This window comes from Populus nigra, chromosome 10 (assembly GCF_951802175.1).
Source record: "Populus nigra chromosome 10, ddPopNigr1.1, whole genome shotgun sequence".
NCBI classification, from domain to species: domain Eukaryota; kingdom Viridiplantae; phylum Streptophyta; class Magnoliopsida; order Malpighiales; family Salicaceae; genus Populus; species Populus nigra.
In genome coordinates, this window is record NC_084861.1 from 6,319,016 (window position 1) to 6,335,012 (window position 15,997).

General features: G+C 37.7%; 2 protein-coding genes and 1 pseudogene across 2 annotated transcripts; all 3 read left to right on the forward strand.

Annotated features, from left to right (window-relative positions):
• The first annotated feature begins 1,236 nt into the window (after positions 1–1,236).
• On the forward strand, positions 1,237–7,958 carry LOC133705470 (ARM REPEAT PROTEIN INTERACTING WITH ABF2-like). Its single transcript, XM_062130707.1, has 19 exons — positions 1,237–1,531; positions 1,648–1,808; positions 2,636–2,820; positions 2,909–3,029; positions 3,113–3,187; positions 3,301–3,395; positions 3,545–3,620; positions 3,912–4,019; positions 4,661–4,789; positions 4,922–4,990; positions 5,183–5,242; positions 5,398–5,521; positions 5,601–5,740; positions 6,041–6,104; positions 6,232–6,311; positions 6,679–6,743; positions 6,825–6,942; positions 7,029–7,153; positions 7,566–7,958. The coding sequence occupies exons 1-19, from the start codon at positions 1,267–1,269 to the stop codon at positions 7,657–7,659; spliced, it is 2,154 nt and encodes a 717-aa protein (XP_061986691.1). The 5' UTR covers positions 1,237–1,266; the 3' UTR covers positions 7,660–7,958.
• Positions 7,959–10,437: 2,479 nt separating this feature from the next.
• LOC133706054 (small ribosomal subunit protein uS9) lies at positions 10,438–11,172 on the forward strand. Its single transcript, XM_062131572.1, has one exon. The coding sequence runs from the start codon at positions 10,540–10,542 to the stop codon at positions 10,972–10,974; it is 435 nt and encodes a 144-aa protein (XP_061987556.1). The 5' UTR covers positions 10,438–10,539; the 3' UTR covers positions 10,975–11,172.
• Positions 11,173–11,311: 139 nt separating this feature from the next.
• LOC133706053 (RAN GTPase-activating protein 2-like) lies at positions 11,312–15,382 on the forward strand (annotated as a pseudogene).
• The last annotated feature ends 615 nt before the right edge of the window (positions 15,383–15,997 follow it).

Consider the following 15,997-nt stretch of genomic DNA (forward strand, 5'->3'; position numbering starts at 1 on the left):
AAAAGGCTTTGTTTTTTTTTTTTTTTTTTGCTAAAAACCTATTTTAAAATTATTTTCAACCAAAAAATATAAAAAACATCTAAATATTTTGATAAGCTTATCCATAACCTTAGAAAACCTAAAAAAACAAAAACAAAAAATATCCCTATAATTAGATCTGCCTCCCAGTGCAAGGAGAAAGAAAAAATTCCATGTGAAATTTTCATAATGAAATGAAATTCATTGACATTAATATTTATCATTTTTTGTGCCTAAAAACGTCATTAATAACAACATTTTTTTTTACACTGAAATTTAGTGAGGTTTTTTTTTTCTCACAATAAAATAATTGAAAAACAAGGGAAATGAAGTTTGATATAAAAATTGGTTTTTTAATAACTAAATAAACCAATTACCCAACAATTAATAAAGATGGGAGACCAAGAAGAACTTTTCAAATGAAATTTAAAATCATCACCCATGTTACTTATTTTTGTTTACTTTAGTTTTATGTATTTCAATCTAATTATTCATTCCAAAAAAAGAGAAAAAGTAGATAAGTAATTGGATGCTAATTTAGATTCAAAACAACTCATTTATGTAAAAGAAAATGGATGATCAAATTGGATGCTAATTTAGATTCAAAACAACTCAATTATGTAAAAGAAAATGGATGATCAAATTGGAAATCTAGAAAAAGCTGACCATTCAGGTTCATATTGATTTATTAGACAGTGTAACAGTAAATTCACCACACTACCCAGTTTTTTTTTTTAACCTAGAAGCCTGAGATTTTCAATATGTTCAATGTTAAATCACAAACAAAAGAGGCCTCTTCAATCCCTCCCTTGTTTTGTTGCCAGCACGCACGACGATCCTGCCATTCAATTAGATCCAATCCAGGTGGATCCCAACGTCGTGTGGACCTAACTCTGCTCCGCCCACTCACATAGCATGCGCACGTTAGCATATTTCACAGCTTCTCCTCACTTCGGCGGGAGTGCACGCTAGCAATTTAAAACAAACCGACCCCAGTGCGCAATGTCCACCTAACTAGATCCGGACCGGAAAGTCGAGTGGCCGGTTTAAACCCGACACATTTAATACTCGACATCCCCACCAGAGGAGGAAAAATAAAAAAAAAAAAGAAAAAAAGAAAAGGAAAAAAAAATCATAAATGTGAAATAAAAGTATTAAAAAATGTAAATCTCCAAAGTACCCCTGATCCAGTGATCTCTTCAAAATCCTAAAATTTCATTTCTAACCAGCCTCTCACTTTCTGTGTTGATGGAGCTGAAGAAGCACCAAGATCAGAGACTCCCTGAGAGGAAGGGGCAAAAGAGGAAACTAGAGGAGGAAATCGAGGAGGGGAAGAGGGAGATCTCGGCGGCGGAGGCGTCAGCCGCAGCTCCATACGGTGAGGCACGGAGAGTGATATTGAACGAGGTCTATACTCAGGTTAATATCCTCAACTCTACCTTCTCATGGCACGAAACTCATCGCGGCGCTGCTAAACGCGCCACTCACATCCTCGCGGAACTCGCCAAGAACGGTAACCTCAATTTCCTTAAATTTCCAGGTCTTACTTTTGTTCATGAAATCGAGATCCGGTTTCATATAAGTGTGTTTTCGCATGTCTTGCTTATAAAACGAGGAATTTTGTTACAGAGGAAGTGGTGAACGTGATTGTTGAAGGAGGTGCAGTTCCTGCACTGGTTAAGCATCTTGAAGCACCACCGTCAAGTGAAATTGATCACAATAACTCGAAGCCTTTTGAGCACGAGGTCGAGAAAGAAAGTGCTTTTGCGCTTGGACTGCTTGCTGTCAAGGTGAACCAGTTCAATAACTTTTATATCTGTATGTTGCATGTGGTGTTTGAATAATAGAGTGAAAAAGATTTTGATTTCGAGGTTTCCTTTTCTGCATAGTTAACTTGTAATTTTTTTTATGTTATGCTGATTTTATTAAAGGAATATAGTTGTGTTGTTGATCATCTACTAATTGAACAGCTAGTTATCTTATTCTTTATAAAGAAATTCGGCATACAAGAAGGGGTTTTTTAGGATAAACTTTCTTTTTACTGGTTTCAAAGATTTCAAAGTACGGCCACGAGTTCTATGATCTGAATTTTAATGAATAAAGCAGTTAGCATCTTTCATTTACTTTGTCGTATGAACATTGTAGCTGTATTGGCACGCATTTAGTCCTTGTTAGGAGTATTTGCAGGATATTATGTGAATATTGTCCCCATCATGTTATGACTGAAGCCAAGAAAGGCAGGCAAAGGAGCATACATCCTGCTGAAGACAAGAATCATGTGACATTGTTAATACACTCATGACTGTTTTGAATAAAAATATAGGTTGCGCTTGGCTATGCAATGACAACTGTATAATTGCAGAGGTTCTGACGGAGTTCGAGGCAGGAATCTATTGTCTTTGATGGAACTATTTCAAAAGAATATCTAAAACATCATTGAAATGAAGCACGGTTAATAATTGAAGCATTGGATGATTCACTAATCTCTTATGTTTTACCCCAAATACATATTTGGTGTAAGGCATTTGAAGATTTTTGTTGAAAAATAATCCAGATATAACATTGAACCTGTGGTCCCTCCTAAATCATGCTCTTATCTTGTATCTCTTTCTGACAGCCAGAGCATCAGCAAATCATTGTCGACGCTGGGGCTTTGTCACATCTTGTGAGCTTGTTGAAGAGGCAGAGGGATGTTCACAGGGACGGTTCTAATTCTCGAGCTGTGAATAGCGTAATTAGGAGAGCTGCTGATGCTATTACCAATCTTGCTCATGAGAACAGCAGCATTAAAACTCGTGTTAGGTTTGCTAATTTTGTTGATAATTTTTTGTCAATTCTGTATTCAGCAGTCAGTTTAGTATCCTTATGGTCTTTGGAACTGGACATGCAGGATGGAAGGTGGGATTCCTCCTCTGGTCGAGTTGCTCGAATTCACTGACACAAAGGTGCAAAGAGCAGCTGCTGGGGCACTTCGAACCCTGGCTTTTAAGAATGATGATAATAAGAATCAGGTGATTGGATCTTCTATAGAAAGTTTGATTTTTATCAGGTCACTTGTATGTGGAGTAAATGTTAATATTTTCTGATTTTGCAGATAGTTGAATGCTATGCTCTTCCCACCCTTATATTAATGTTGCGATCTGATGATGCTGCCATACACTATGAAGCGGTATGATATTTCAAACTGTCTTGTGTGATTAATTTTGAAATTTGCATGAGTGAGGATTTTTGTTTTTGCACTTCTTGTTTGCTTCATTGTGAATTGCTTTTTCATGTTTGCAGGTAGGTGTGATTGGGAATCTGGTACATTCGTCCCCAAAAATTAAAAGAGAAGTTCTTGCTGCTGGGGCTCTGCAACCTGTTATAGGTTTACTTAGGTTTGTCTAATCTCATAGACTTGTCACCCTGAACTGTCTTTCAACTTGGCCCAGCTGAGTTTCAATAATACCTAGTTTTAAAATTTCAAGCTCGTGTTATTTTCTTCAATTCTCTTTTGCAATTTCTCAAATTTATTTTTTTGCAACAGCTCCTGCTGCTCTGAGAGCCAAAGGGAGGCAGCTTTATTACTTGGACAATTTGCAGCAACCGATTCAGATTGCAAGGTGCATCGGAGTTGTGAATTTAACATTGTTTGCATCCCCCCTTGAGTTCTTGATAATTCACCCCTCCTCCAGCTTATCTCTTCCTTTTGGCGTGTCTTTTTATTCTCTTATTGTTTCTAAGTGTTTACATCCATCTTTAGCTCTTGAACTGATAAACAATGCACTAAAGAGTGCACATTAATCTGTTGATGCTCGTTTGCCTGACCTTTTTTGATCATTCATTCACTGCTATATTTGCTCTCTCTGCTAGCTCTCCCTGTTTTGGTAAATTGAAGAACAAGTTATTTGCAGGTGCACATTGTACAAAGGGGTGCAGTTAGACCTTTGATTGAGATGCTCCAGTCTCCTGATGTCCAACTGAGGGAAATGTCGGCATTTGCACTGGGGAGGTTGGCGCAGGTTACCATTTATTTTTTTTTTCTTTCTTCTTGCATACAAGTACAAAGATCCCAGTTATGGATGAAACAATGTTGCATTTGCTGGTAGAGTTTACAACCTTTTCCCTCCAAAATACTCTGGATCTGGCCACCAATGATTTTCATAGTTGCATAATATGATTTGTGTTATAACTTGGATTCTTGCTTTTTCCATCAAGCAAGTTGAACTCTCTAACAGAGTAGCGGGGTATTTATTTACACCTCTGTTAGCACAATCTTCTTCCTTCCTCTCCCTGATACTTGATTTAGATGTAGGAAATTTGCTCCTTTCTTTCACTCTTTTTAACTGCTAATCCTTCTTGTGAGGTCAAATTTCTGGTATTGTAACATGTAAATGTTCATCTTGTGTGCTCCTTGAAGAGTTCCTTTGCTGGCAGGCACAACTTTTTTGTTTGTTTTATTCCTTAAAATTGACAAATTGCCCTGCTTCAAATTATCTTTCATCAAATATGTAAATGTTCTACACATCTCAGCAACACATTGTTTAAACTTAATAAATCTGAACTTGAAAAGTAACAGTGTCTTTGAGTAAGTTCTGATGTGTAATTCCGCGAATGCTGGTTGGGTGGTTCCTTTTGGGTTGAAAAAATTACTCAATTTCAGGACACACACAACCAAGCTGGTATAGCCCACAACGGTGGTTTGGTGCCATTACTGAAGCTTCTGGATTCAAAGAATGGATCTCTTCAACATAATGCTGCATTTGCTCTGTATGGTCTTGCAGATAATGAGGTAGTGGAATAATTTCTAAATTCTTAGGAGCTTGACCAAAAGTATTGTCTTTGTTCCATTTTAATAAAAAAATTATTAAACTACAAGTTTTCTTATATTGTACAATCTTGTGGTGTTTTATTTCTCCAACAGGACAATGTCTCTGATTTTATCAGTGTGGGAGGAGTTCAGAAGCTGCAGGATGGAGAGTTTATTGTTCAAGTATGCAACTTTCTTCGTTTATAGTTGAACAGTAGTTGTTATATCTAGGCTCATATAAATGCTTATCCTGCTGATGCTGTATTGCTCTAAGCAAATGGTAGCTTGGATATTTCCATGTTGGAATCTAGATATAGGCATTGTGTTTTAACCTGATCTACAATGATCTATATAAAATCAATAACATGTTTCCAGGCGACAAAAGATTGCGTAGCCAAGACTTTGAAAAGATTGGAGGAGAAGATTCATGGAAGAGTGAGCAGTTTTACTTTCTTTCCCTGTCCCTTGTTCTCTTCCTTTTTTCCTAAAATTTGGCAGTTATCTAGTTGTGGAAAGTGTAGCAGTTTTATTTTTCTTCAGAACTTCATATCCAAGCCTTAAATTTGTAATTGTGTAATTTTTGTATGTAGGTTTTAAACCACTTATTATATCTAATGCGTGTAGCGGAGAAGGCTGTCCAACGACGTGTTGCTCTAGCTCTTGCACATCTTTGTTCTCCAGATGACCAGAGAGCAATATTCATTGATAATTGTGGCACGTTCTGTTCTATTAATTGTGTGATTTGAAATTTTACACAGAAGAAAAATCTTATTTTTATTTTATTTGAGTGCAGGATTGGATTTACTTCTTGGGCTTCTTGGCTCTTCAAGCCTGAAGCAACAACTTGATGGAGCCATAGCTCTTTACAGGCTGGCCAACAAAGCAACGACCCTTTCTCCAGTGGATGCAGCTCCTCCTTCTCCAACACCACAGGTGAGTTTCCTCTATGGACTGTTTGTTTGTTTGTTTTTTCTCATGCATTTTGTTTTATTGTATAAACAGCTCTGAACTGTTTGTTTGTTTGTTTTTTCTCATGCATTTTGTTTTATTGTATAAACAGTTATAAGTGACTTTTTGAGCATGTTCGCTGCAGGTTGGATTTTTTATCATGCTTTTCTGTTTGATGCTGTTTTATCACTTCTTTGTTTCAAAACATGAAGATAATCTATCCTTCCAAATTTCTGTCTGTTATTCGAATTTGGTTTGTGCGATAACAATTAATTCTGATTGCAGGTATATTTAGGGGAGCAGTATGTAAACAATCCTACATTGTCTGACGTTACCTTTCTAGTTGAAGGTAGTAAATTTTAAGTTCTGGATACTGCTGTGGTACTTGCCTAGGATACTTGTGATTTTTGTTTTAGTGCAAGGCACATTTTTTGCTGGCCCTGTTGGGTTATAATATTAACTTAATTGTGTTGCAGGTAGACGATTCTATGCCCACAGAATTTGCCTGCTTGCTTCTTCAGATGCATTTCGGGCAATGTTTGATGGTGGTTATCGGGTAAGATCTTGTCATGTCATGTTTTACCCACTGTTCTTCATGCACCTCTTGGGGGAGGTTGCTAGAGATTTTTGTTTTCCAACTTTTTTTCATCACCCAGTCTTCCATTTGCAATCCAAACTCATTTAACTAATATAAATCATCAGTTTCTGCTTTCATTATTTTCAAAGCTTTACTATGTGTTTGCCCCCCTTATTGTGTGAATGCCAAACACGATGGGATAAGTAGCATTGTATTATGTTTTGTTGTGTTTTGTTGCATAGCATGGATAGGATAGGCAACTTGAGTTAAGGTAATATGCAATCAGACAACCAAGAAGACTCCAATGAAATTCGTGTCCATCTTGATTAATTCCTCTGTCTAACAGGAAAAGGATGCAAGGGACATTGAAATTCCGAATATTAGATGGGAGGTTTTCGAGTTGATGATGAGGTTTGTTGAGATGTAAAGTTCAGTTTCATGAAAAATACTCTTGTAGTGAACAATTATTTAACTTGTTTCTGTTTTCTACAGATTCATTTACACAGGTTCAGTAGATGTTACATTAATTATTGCACAGGATCTCCTCAGGGCTGCTGATCAGTATCTCTTGGAGGGGCTTAAGCGACTGTGCGAGTATACCATAGCACAGGTGAGCTATGAAGTTTTTTTTTGTGCTATCTTGTACTGCTTTCAGTTGAAAGCTGATGTCTGATAAACATTCTATGTTTGCTCAAGGATATAACATTGGAAAACATTGGAAGCATGTATGAACTTTCAGAAGCTTTCCATGCTATTTCATTGAGGCACAGATGCATTTTGTTCATTTTGGAGCAGTTTGATAAATTGAGTGATAAGCCCAGGTTCGTTGCCTTAACCTGTGTACTTGCTCTCGCAAAAAGACCATTTGGCAATGAACTGAAAAATATAAATATTTGCTTCTAATTCCACTGGAAAAAGATAGGAAAAAGAGTTCTAATCTGAGATCACATGACGCCATAACCTAAAATCAAGGGGGAAAATATTTCTACTGTTGGAAAGAAAATTTACAAAACTTAAGTTGTTCTTGTGTCTATCCTTGGAAACAATATTGCATGCTTTTCACGTAGAAGGATCTCTCTACTTGCTCATTTGATTGGAACTGTGTAATAGTTTTTCTAGAATCAAACACTTGTTCGTATGGGGTATTCAATTTTTTTTTTTTTAAAAAAAAGACGGTTGGTTCCAAACTCTTTAACTGGTTCTTGACATTATTTCGTGTGCTGAAATTTGCAGGCACTCTCAATTAATCCAGCGCATAATACCCGAGATTCGCAATTACTTTGAAAAAACCCTCACCAACCCTCACCAACATAACTCGCGGCTGTAGATGGCTGGTCTGATTCTTCATATCTAACTGGATATTTTTGTACAGAAAGTGGTAGATGTTCTCATTTATTTCTAGCCATTCAAATGTTCTAATAGGTTGGTAAATAGGATGGCTCCTAAAATCCTAATCATCCCCGTTGCCAGAGTTATGTTGCAAATGCACTGTGAGTTTCCAAAATTAGTTCTGTTGAGAATGTTGATGGAAACATGGCCCGCTCCCAACGTTATTGTGTTCATGGATTGTGATGCTTATGTATTTTCCCCTTGGCATTAGCGAGGGATTCATCGGTGTGGACTTTAGCAGTTGTTGCTTGAGTTATTTACTTCGCAAACGAAATAGTGGAAAAAAATCCACGTCTAGAATCCTTCTTCGAAGCGCTTGGTTACTGCTGATGTTTTGCTGTTGTTTTTAAGTTAAAAATATATTAAAATAATTTTTTTTTAAAAAATTATTTTTTGATATTAATCTATCAAAATATTAAAAAATATTAAAAAAAATTAATTTAAAATAAAAAAAATTTCAAACAGAACTTGAAGTTGACTTTCAATGTGAACTGTAAGTACGGTGGCGGACTGAGAGAAGTCCATTCAGTTTTAGTGGTTCAAATTTACTCTCGATTTTTAGAAATTTGTGCCCCATATTTCTCGAAACTTCCTCGACCCTTCGTGTAAAACCATTATTTACTCTTTCAGGGTGTGTGATTTTCTGAAGAGCAAGCTCGTCCTCTAGTCAGCTAAAGGTAAATGCCTATGATATTTTCATAATATCCTTTTATTATATTTCTTACTTGATAAAAAAAATCATTATATTATGTTTTTAATGTGCAATTTTATAATTGTAATATCCTATTTTCAATTTAAATAAAAAATAATGTGATTGTCTATTTTTTAAATTGAACGATTAAATTGTACTTGACTACTTGTTATCCATGTAGTTCTTCGAAGGCTAAAGGTCAAAAACATATTAAGAGATATATAAAAAAAAACTTGTTTACATGATTATAAAGGTTTGGGATCTAACAGAATCTGACTCTACGAGGGATATTATTGTCTTGATAAGCAAATGAGGATAGAGAAGAGGCACATCCCTCCTATCTCGTGAAATTTTCAAATCTAATATATATATATATATATATATATATAACGAGGAATCTCCAAATAAATTTCCTTCCCATCCTGAACTCGATTAAGCAGGGATAAGGGAAATATAATCCGTCCCAAACCTGCCTCCTTGCCATCTCTATATATAGACGAGGTACTTCCAGTTCATCATACATTTCCTTTCTACACTTCGTATCTTTCTCTTCGCTAATGGGATCTACTAGCAAGGAAGTGGCCCTAGAGCTGCTCCTTTTTGTCCGGGTTTTAAAGGATGGCTCGGTTATGTTCTCTGATAGTGCCTGCATCATTTCAAGGACAGGAAACTCTTCCTCACGAGAAACTCTCCATCTTGGTCTGCTTCCATGGCGGAGGCATCTGCGTTGAGTCTGCCTTCAGCCAGGCAGAAACTAGATTCATGAAAAGCTTTCCCCAATCGATCATTCCTCCAATCCATCCTTCTTGATAAGCATAGACTTCGTAACATTTCTTTTTGCACAAGAAAACTTTAATGTGAGAGCTGGTTAGTAAGCCTTTTGATTGGTTTGAAAATAGTCATTCCTGTTTCATTTGAACAATTACCAGTATAATGATAACGAAGAGACATTACCAAATTAAGAGATTGAATTCTTTTATCTTGTAATTTTGACATCAGAAGATAATACATCTTTAGTACTTTTTATTATTATTTTAATTCGAGGAAACCCACCATCTCAAAAGCATATTTTGCAGGTTGATATGAATAAATAAAACTCAAGTTGTCTCACACTCTTATAAGTTATAAGTTATGCATGTGTCCCGATTCGAACTCTTTACTCATTGTTAACGGTTATCTTGTAAATTAAGGCTCGTCAAGACTAAGGCGACGATACCTTCTTTTTTCTGGACGATGATTAAATGATAGTAGATGTCATCATCTATTTTTTATCTCTTGAAAAAATAATAAGAAGAAGAGAATAAGAAAAAAAGAAAGAAAGAAAGATGGAAGCGCGAGCTTGGACTGGAGTCTGGACAACCCAAGCGTGCCTAGCTAGGTGATTTGTCCATCCCAATTCAAAAAGAAGAACTGAAAAGGAAACCTTAAACTGACCTTAAATGCACAGTAAAAATACACTTCCTTCACCCCATGCTGAAACATATATATGCGAACACTAACAAATTAAACCCTACAAAAAAAATTCTCTCTACTCTCAATCTCACTACCTTCCGCTATCGTTAGCCACCGCGGCACCACCTGTTCGGACGAACATAATCGTTTGACCATGTATCACACAACTTATGGCCGTGTTCTTTCCAATCAGAGGAGTGTCCCATGTTCATGTCTCATTGCGACTATGCGGATGTGTTTTTAGGCTAAATAACATTAATTATCTACACGCCTCGTTTGGAACGAAGAAGGAAAAAAAAAATGAAGGAGGAGTGCAGCAACCGAACACTTGGATCAAAAAGTTTTCTAACGGGGCTTTTACTAAGCCTTCCCATCCTAGCCCACAAAACTGATATTCCAGCCACCTTAAGGCCCAAATATCTTTTGCTTGTCTGGAATTTCGTGGGCAATTAACGGGCCACCCTCTCCCCCTATTTTCATTAAACCCATCAGAACCGTCCAATCACACCAGAAACCTATTCCCACCCTCCACGTCATCAACTCAAAAACCCTAAGACTCCTCCCCTTATATTCCTGCGTTTTTTTTTCCTGCCCACACTCCCCCACTTCACCTTGTGAGTTTTTAAGCGCTTGGCTGCAACCAAATCCCGAGAAGAAAACCCTAGCCAACCAACCATGGCGGCGCCAACGGAGTCCGTGCAGTGCTTCGGAAGGAAGAAAACAGCAGTCGCAGTCACCCATTGCAAGCGCGGTCGCGGCCTGATCAAGATCAACGGCTGCCCAATCGAACTTGTTGAGCCTGAAATCCTCCGATTCAAGGCCTATGAACCAATCCTTCTCTTAGGACGACAACGTTTTGCTGGAGTGGACATGAGGATCCGTGTCAAGGGTGGAGGACACACGTCTCAGATCTATGCGATCAGGCAGAGCATCGCAAAGGCACTTGTGGCGTTTTACCAGAAGTACGTGGATGAGCAGAGCAAGAAGGAGATAAAGGACATTTTGGTGAGGTATGATAGAACTTTGCTGGTTGCTGATCCCAGAAGGTGCGAGACTAAGAAGTTTGGTGGACGTGGCGCCAGAGCTAGATTCCAGAAATCTTACCGTTGAACAAACCTTTTTTTTTGTTGGACTAATCGTTTTCTTTCGGTTATGTTATGCTTATGTATTTTGTTTCAAGTTTGTTGGGTTTTAGGGAAGGGTTATTATGATTACTAGTATTACTGCTATGGATTTTCTCAAGTTTTGTCGTGGATTTTGATGTTATATGAATTTCCTTTTCGTGGAATTGCAATTGTTATTTTTTAACTCGGTTTTGCTTCTAATTAACTGTATGTGTGTTTTAGTTGCGATTTGCATTTTGAATTGTGCTTGTTATTGAGTTGAAGTTGAGTTTAGGTACCTTGAAACTAAAACTTTATATGTATTATACAGGAACCTATACCATCTTGGGCTGCCTATAAAAGGACAATGGGTACTTACATTAATATGGTCCTAGTTCTTTAGGGCAAATGGTACCTTTTTTAGGTCGCATTTGTAAATAAACTTTTATTAACATGGATGTTTTTCGTTATAGCAGATTTACAATGGGGACGGGTAGAGGGTATGCTCTCAGTGGTGGTAGTGCATTAAACATGTGGGTGAGGAAAGTCTGCCTGGGGAATGTTGGTTTAGGGTGCATGCTTAGCATAGGTCAGGAACTTGATGTTTGATGTTTGATGTATATAGATTAATCACTTGGATAATCTATTTCGTTGATGGTGATCATTGCTTATGAAGACTCAGTTTTATTCCCCAGTTAATGCTGGATTTCTGTTATATGGAGGTGTCAATGCCTATTCATACGTGGATCATTCTTGCATTAGGTAATCCTTTCTGCCTTTTTTCCCCGTGTTTTAATTAGCTTAGTTATGTGAAGTGAAGTAGCCATACAGGCGGACTGATATTGTGGCTGGGGATCAGTCACCAAATATCACACTTTAGTGTGAATCCAGTTGGAGAAATGAAAGAAAAAAGAAACAGCTGGTGGGATGCTCCAATCCAATCTGCCATCTTGTGGGATTGTAAATGGTTAGGTCATCAGAAGTCTTCATTCTTGTACTTTAGAGCTTTCTTTGGCCTAGAGTTTTGACAATCCATTTCTTTCAAGCATGATATTTTCTTAGAAAACGAGCCTCTGTTCATCCTTTGCTGTCTCGTTAGTTATTGCAATAATATTGTTTCATTACACTCCCTGATACTTATGAATGGTATTGCTCTTGCAACTGGAGCTATCTTTGAATTGTATAGAGCTGATTGGGGGGATTCTTTTGTGTGGTGGGAATGTTCGGTGCTTCACTTCTAAGTTTTGTCACTTGGAACGGGGAGCATGGGGCTTTATCTTTGGTCCCCTAGTTGAGAACTGCTTCATATGATCGTTGTGACCTGGCTTGCTGCATGGTATTAATGTCATCAAGACTAAATCGTCATGAATAGGAGTTTACAGGATGATATTTGCTATCCAAAATGTCATCTTCAAACCTCTAGTAACTTGAGCAAGAACCTATTGCTTGTCCGAGCTTTTCATGTTCCCCTTTTTAAGGGCTAAGCTTTTTAGTTTTGCAGCCACAATTGACCTTATCAAACAATACTATGAGCACTTATCGGGATAATGGTCTCAATGAGCATTCTTGTTTATCGTGTCAAGTATGGTAAAAAAAATATTTATTTTTAAATTGGGCATACATGTCCTAGATTGAACGTTGATCCTTCCAACTGCGTGACAATATGAGCAGGCAAACTAGTAGTTCCTTGTTTGTTTGGAATGCTCTGTGATCGTCATAATATGCAGATGCTAGAAATAAGAAGAGCAATGTCGAGAGTTATAACGCTAGTCAAGCTCGGTGAAACTCGCTGCTCCAAGGCTCCAAGCCCCCATTCGATCGACAACGGGCATGCTCTTATCACGGTTCTGTTGAGCCGTCTTTTACAGAGACGAGTTAGATGTGGAAATGCTCTGGTTAGCTCTGGTTGTGGAGCCATTGAGGGAGATTGCCTGTTTGGTGGTTCCCCTTGATTGATGAGAGAATAAATGGTTAGATTTCATAAATCAGGTGTCTTGATCAGGTTAAAGAAGTGTGGAAAAGGCCAACCGGCATCTATGATCATGCCATTCGGGTTAGATTTAGATTCATCCATGGCTTTTGCTATGAGCTACAGCCTACATGCTGCGCTGGAACCAGGCTACTATAATTTTTTGACTTGTATTAACCATCAGATCCAAGCATAGACCACTGCTGACTTGAAGTCCGTTATGGAGTTGTGTAGATTGTAGAATAAACATGCAACCTTGTTCATCACGGTGCTCTGGTTAGCTTTACCAGGATAGAGGGCCTATCTGACAGCAAACCAGGTATTTCTATAACACGGGAGCATTTTTATACCATTGCTTGTGAGAGGAAAAAAAAGAGAGGGAGTCGTTCGTCTCCTTTCAATTTCAGTTCTAGACCAGATGTGAGATTTCTATGGGCATCTGCTTAACAACAAAAAAAAGAGGGAGTCGTTCGTCTCCTTTCAATATAGCCTTCCCTCTATATTGGATGGTTGATTATTTTCTAACCTTAGTTTTATGAATACACTCTTGTTCATTGTTAAGAATATTTCAACCCGTTTTTATTTTCCTTTCTTTTCCATTTTGCTTGTTCGAAAAGATGGAAAGGCTTGCCATTAAATGCTGATGCTGCAGTCTTCATCCGCAGGTTTGTCTGCAATGGATGCCACTGAATTGAATTCACAACGCCGACTGTTTTCAATAAAACTGTGCCCCCCCAATCAAAACACAAGTCAAATGCATCTTGTACGTGCTACTGACAATCTGACTACCAAATCAATTTTCACCCAGAAGTATGGCAGTCTGAGCAAAGAGGAGGCTGAGGAAAATGCAAAACGAATTGAAGATGTTGCCTTTGCTACTGCAAATGAGCACTATGAAAAGGAGCCGGATGGTGATGGAAGTTCTGCAGTTCAGCTTTATGCCAAGGAATGCAGCAAGCTAATTTTGGAAGTTCTCAAAAGAGGCCCTACAATTAGGGATGAAAAAGAAGTTTTGGCATCTGATAAAGTTAGTGCACCCCGTGACACTGTTTTTGATATATCTAAAGGTGCGTGATCCTTTATTGAGGTGAAGGAGGCTGAGGAAATACTTAAGCCATTAAAGGATCCAGGAAATTGTTACACTAAAATATGCTTTAGCAATAGAAGCTTTGGTCTGGAAGGAGCCCGTGTTGCTGAACCCATTCTAGCCTCCATCAAGGATCAGTTGAAGGAAGTTGATTTGTCAGAATTTATTGCTGGAAGACCAGAGGCAGAAGCACTCGAAGTTATGAATATATTCTCCACTGCCCTGGAAGGTAGCATTCTCAAGTCTTTGAACCTTTCGAATAATGCCTTGGGTGAGAAGGGTGTTAGGGCTTTTGGGGCACTCCTCAGATCTCAGAGTTGCTTAGAGGAGCTATACTTAATGAATGATGGCATCTCAGAGGAAGCAGCAGAAGCAGTTTGTGAATTAATTCCTTCCACTGAGAAGCTTAGGGTTCTTCAATTTCACAACAATATGACTGGAGACAAAGGAGCACTTGCCATCTCTAGGGTTGTGAAATGTTCTCCCTTACTGGAAGATTTTCGATGTTCCTCTACAAGGGTAGTCTGTGAAGGAGGAATTGCCTTGTCAAAAGCACTCGAGACTTGCACCCATTTGAAGAAGCTCGATTTGCGAGACAACATGTTCGGAAAAGAAGCAGGAGTTGCACTGAGTAAAGCTCTTTCCAAATATGCTGGTTTGACAGAAGTTTATCTGAGCTCTCTTAATTTGGAAGATGAAGGTGCCATGCCCATAGCTAGTGCTCTCAAGGAATCAGCTCCTTCTCTGGAAGTCCTGGATATGGCTGGAAATGACACATAACAGCTGAAGCTTCTCCTATTGTAGCTGCTTGTATATCCGAGAAGCAGCATCTTACGAAGTTGAACTTGGCTGAAAATGAACTAAAGGATGAAGGTATTATCCAGATCAGTAAGGTCTTAGAAGAAAGCCATCTCCAGTTGTAGGAAGTTGATATGAGCAACAATTCTTTAGGAAGGTCTGGGGCTCGAGTCTTGGCAAAGGTAACGGTGCAGAAGCCTGAGTTTAAATATTTGAATATCAATGGTAATTTTATCTCTGATGAAGGCATTGATGAGGTGAATGAATTGTTTGAGAAATTCCCTGATAGGCTTGGATCCTTCGATGAGAATGATCCTGAAGGAGGTGGCGATGAAGAGGAGTCTGGAGAGGGTGAAGATGATGAGCATGAGTTGGAACGGAAACTGGAGAATCTTGAAGCTAACAAAGATGAATAAAACTCTGCTTTCTTGGAGTATTTATCTTTTTAGCAGATTCTATTGCACTAGTCGTAGTCTTTGGCACATATTGATGTAGGAGACAGTGAGCATTTTGGATTGACTGTTCTTTTAAAATGATGGGCATCTCTGTTTTTTTTTTTAATATATTAAAATAATATTTATTATTATTATTAAAATTTATTTTGACAAGTTCAAATTAAAACAATTTAAAAATATAAAAAAAATATTAATTTAAAATAAAAATAGCAATACAGTAGTTCAACTGTTGTCCCAAACATGTTATAAGAAGGTGTTTGTTTACGTGGTAGCTTTAGCTTTCAAAGCAAACCACGTAAACATGTTTGATAATATTAAAACTCAATTAACTGTTTGTGTAGGACCCATATATTTTATGTTGAAACCATCAATTTGCTGAAAGCAGCTGAGAGTTGCTTCTTACCCTGCCGCGTTTACGTCAAGTGAATTAATTCACCTAGACACTGTACACTTCTTGAAATGAACAATGCCTCCGCTGTTTATTGGACTGCGTCCAACCCGGTAAAAAAAATTCGTTTGTTTTAATTTGTGTTTTACTCGAAAAACTAGTATTTAATATTATTTAATAATACTACATAAATTAAAAGGACATTGCATAATGATGTAGTATTTTCAGAATTTAATCACAATTTCAATTTTGTTTTTGATGATATTTTACCTGATTTTGTTGCATGCTCAAAGAACCACGGAAACTATAGTCCTTATTGGATGAATTTCATAT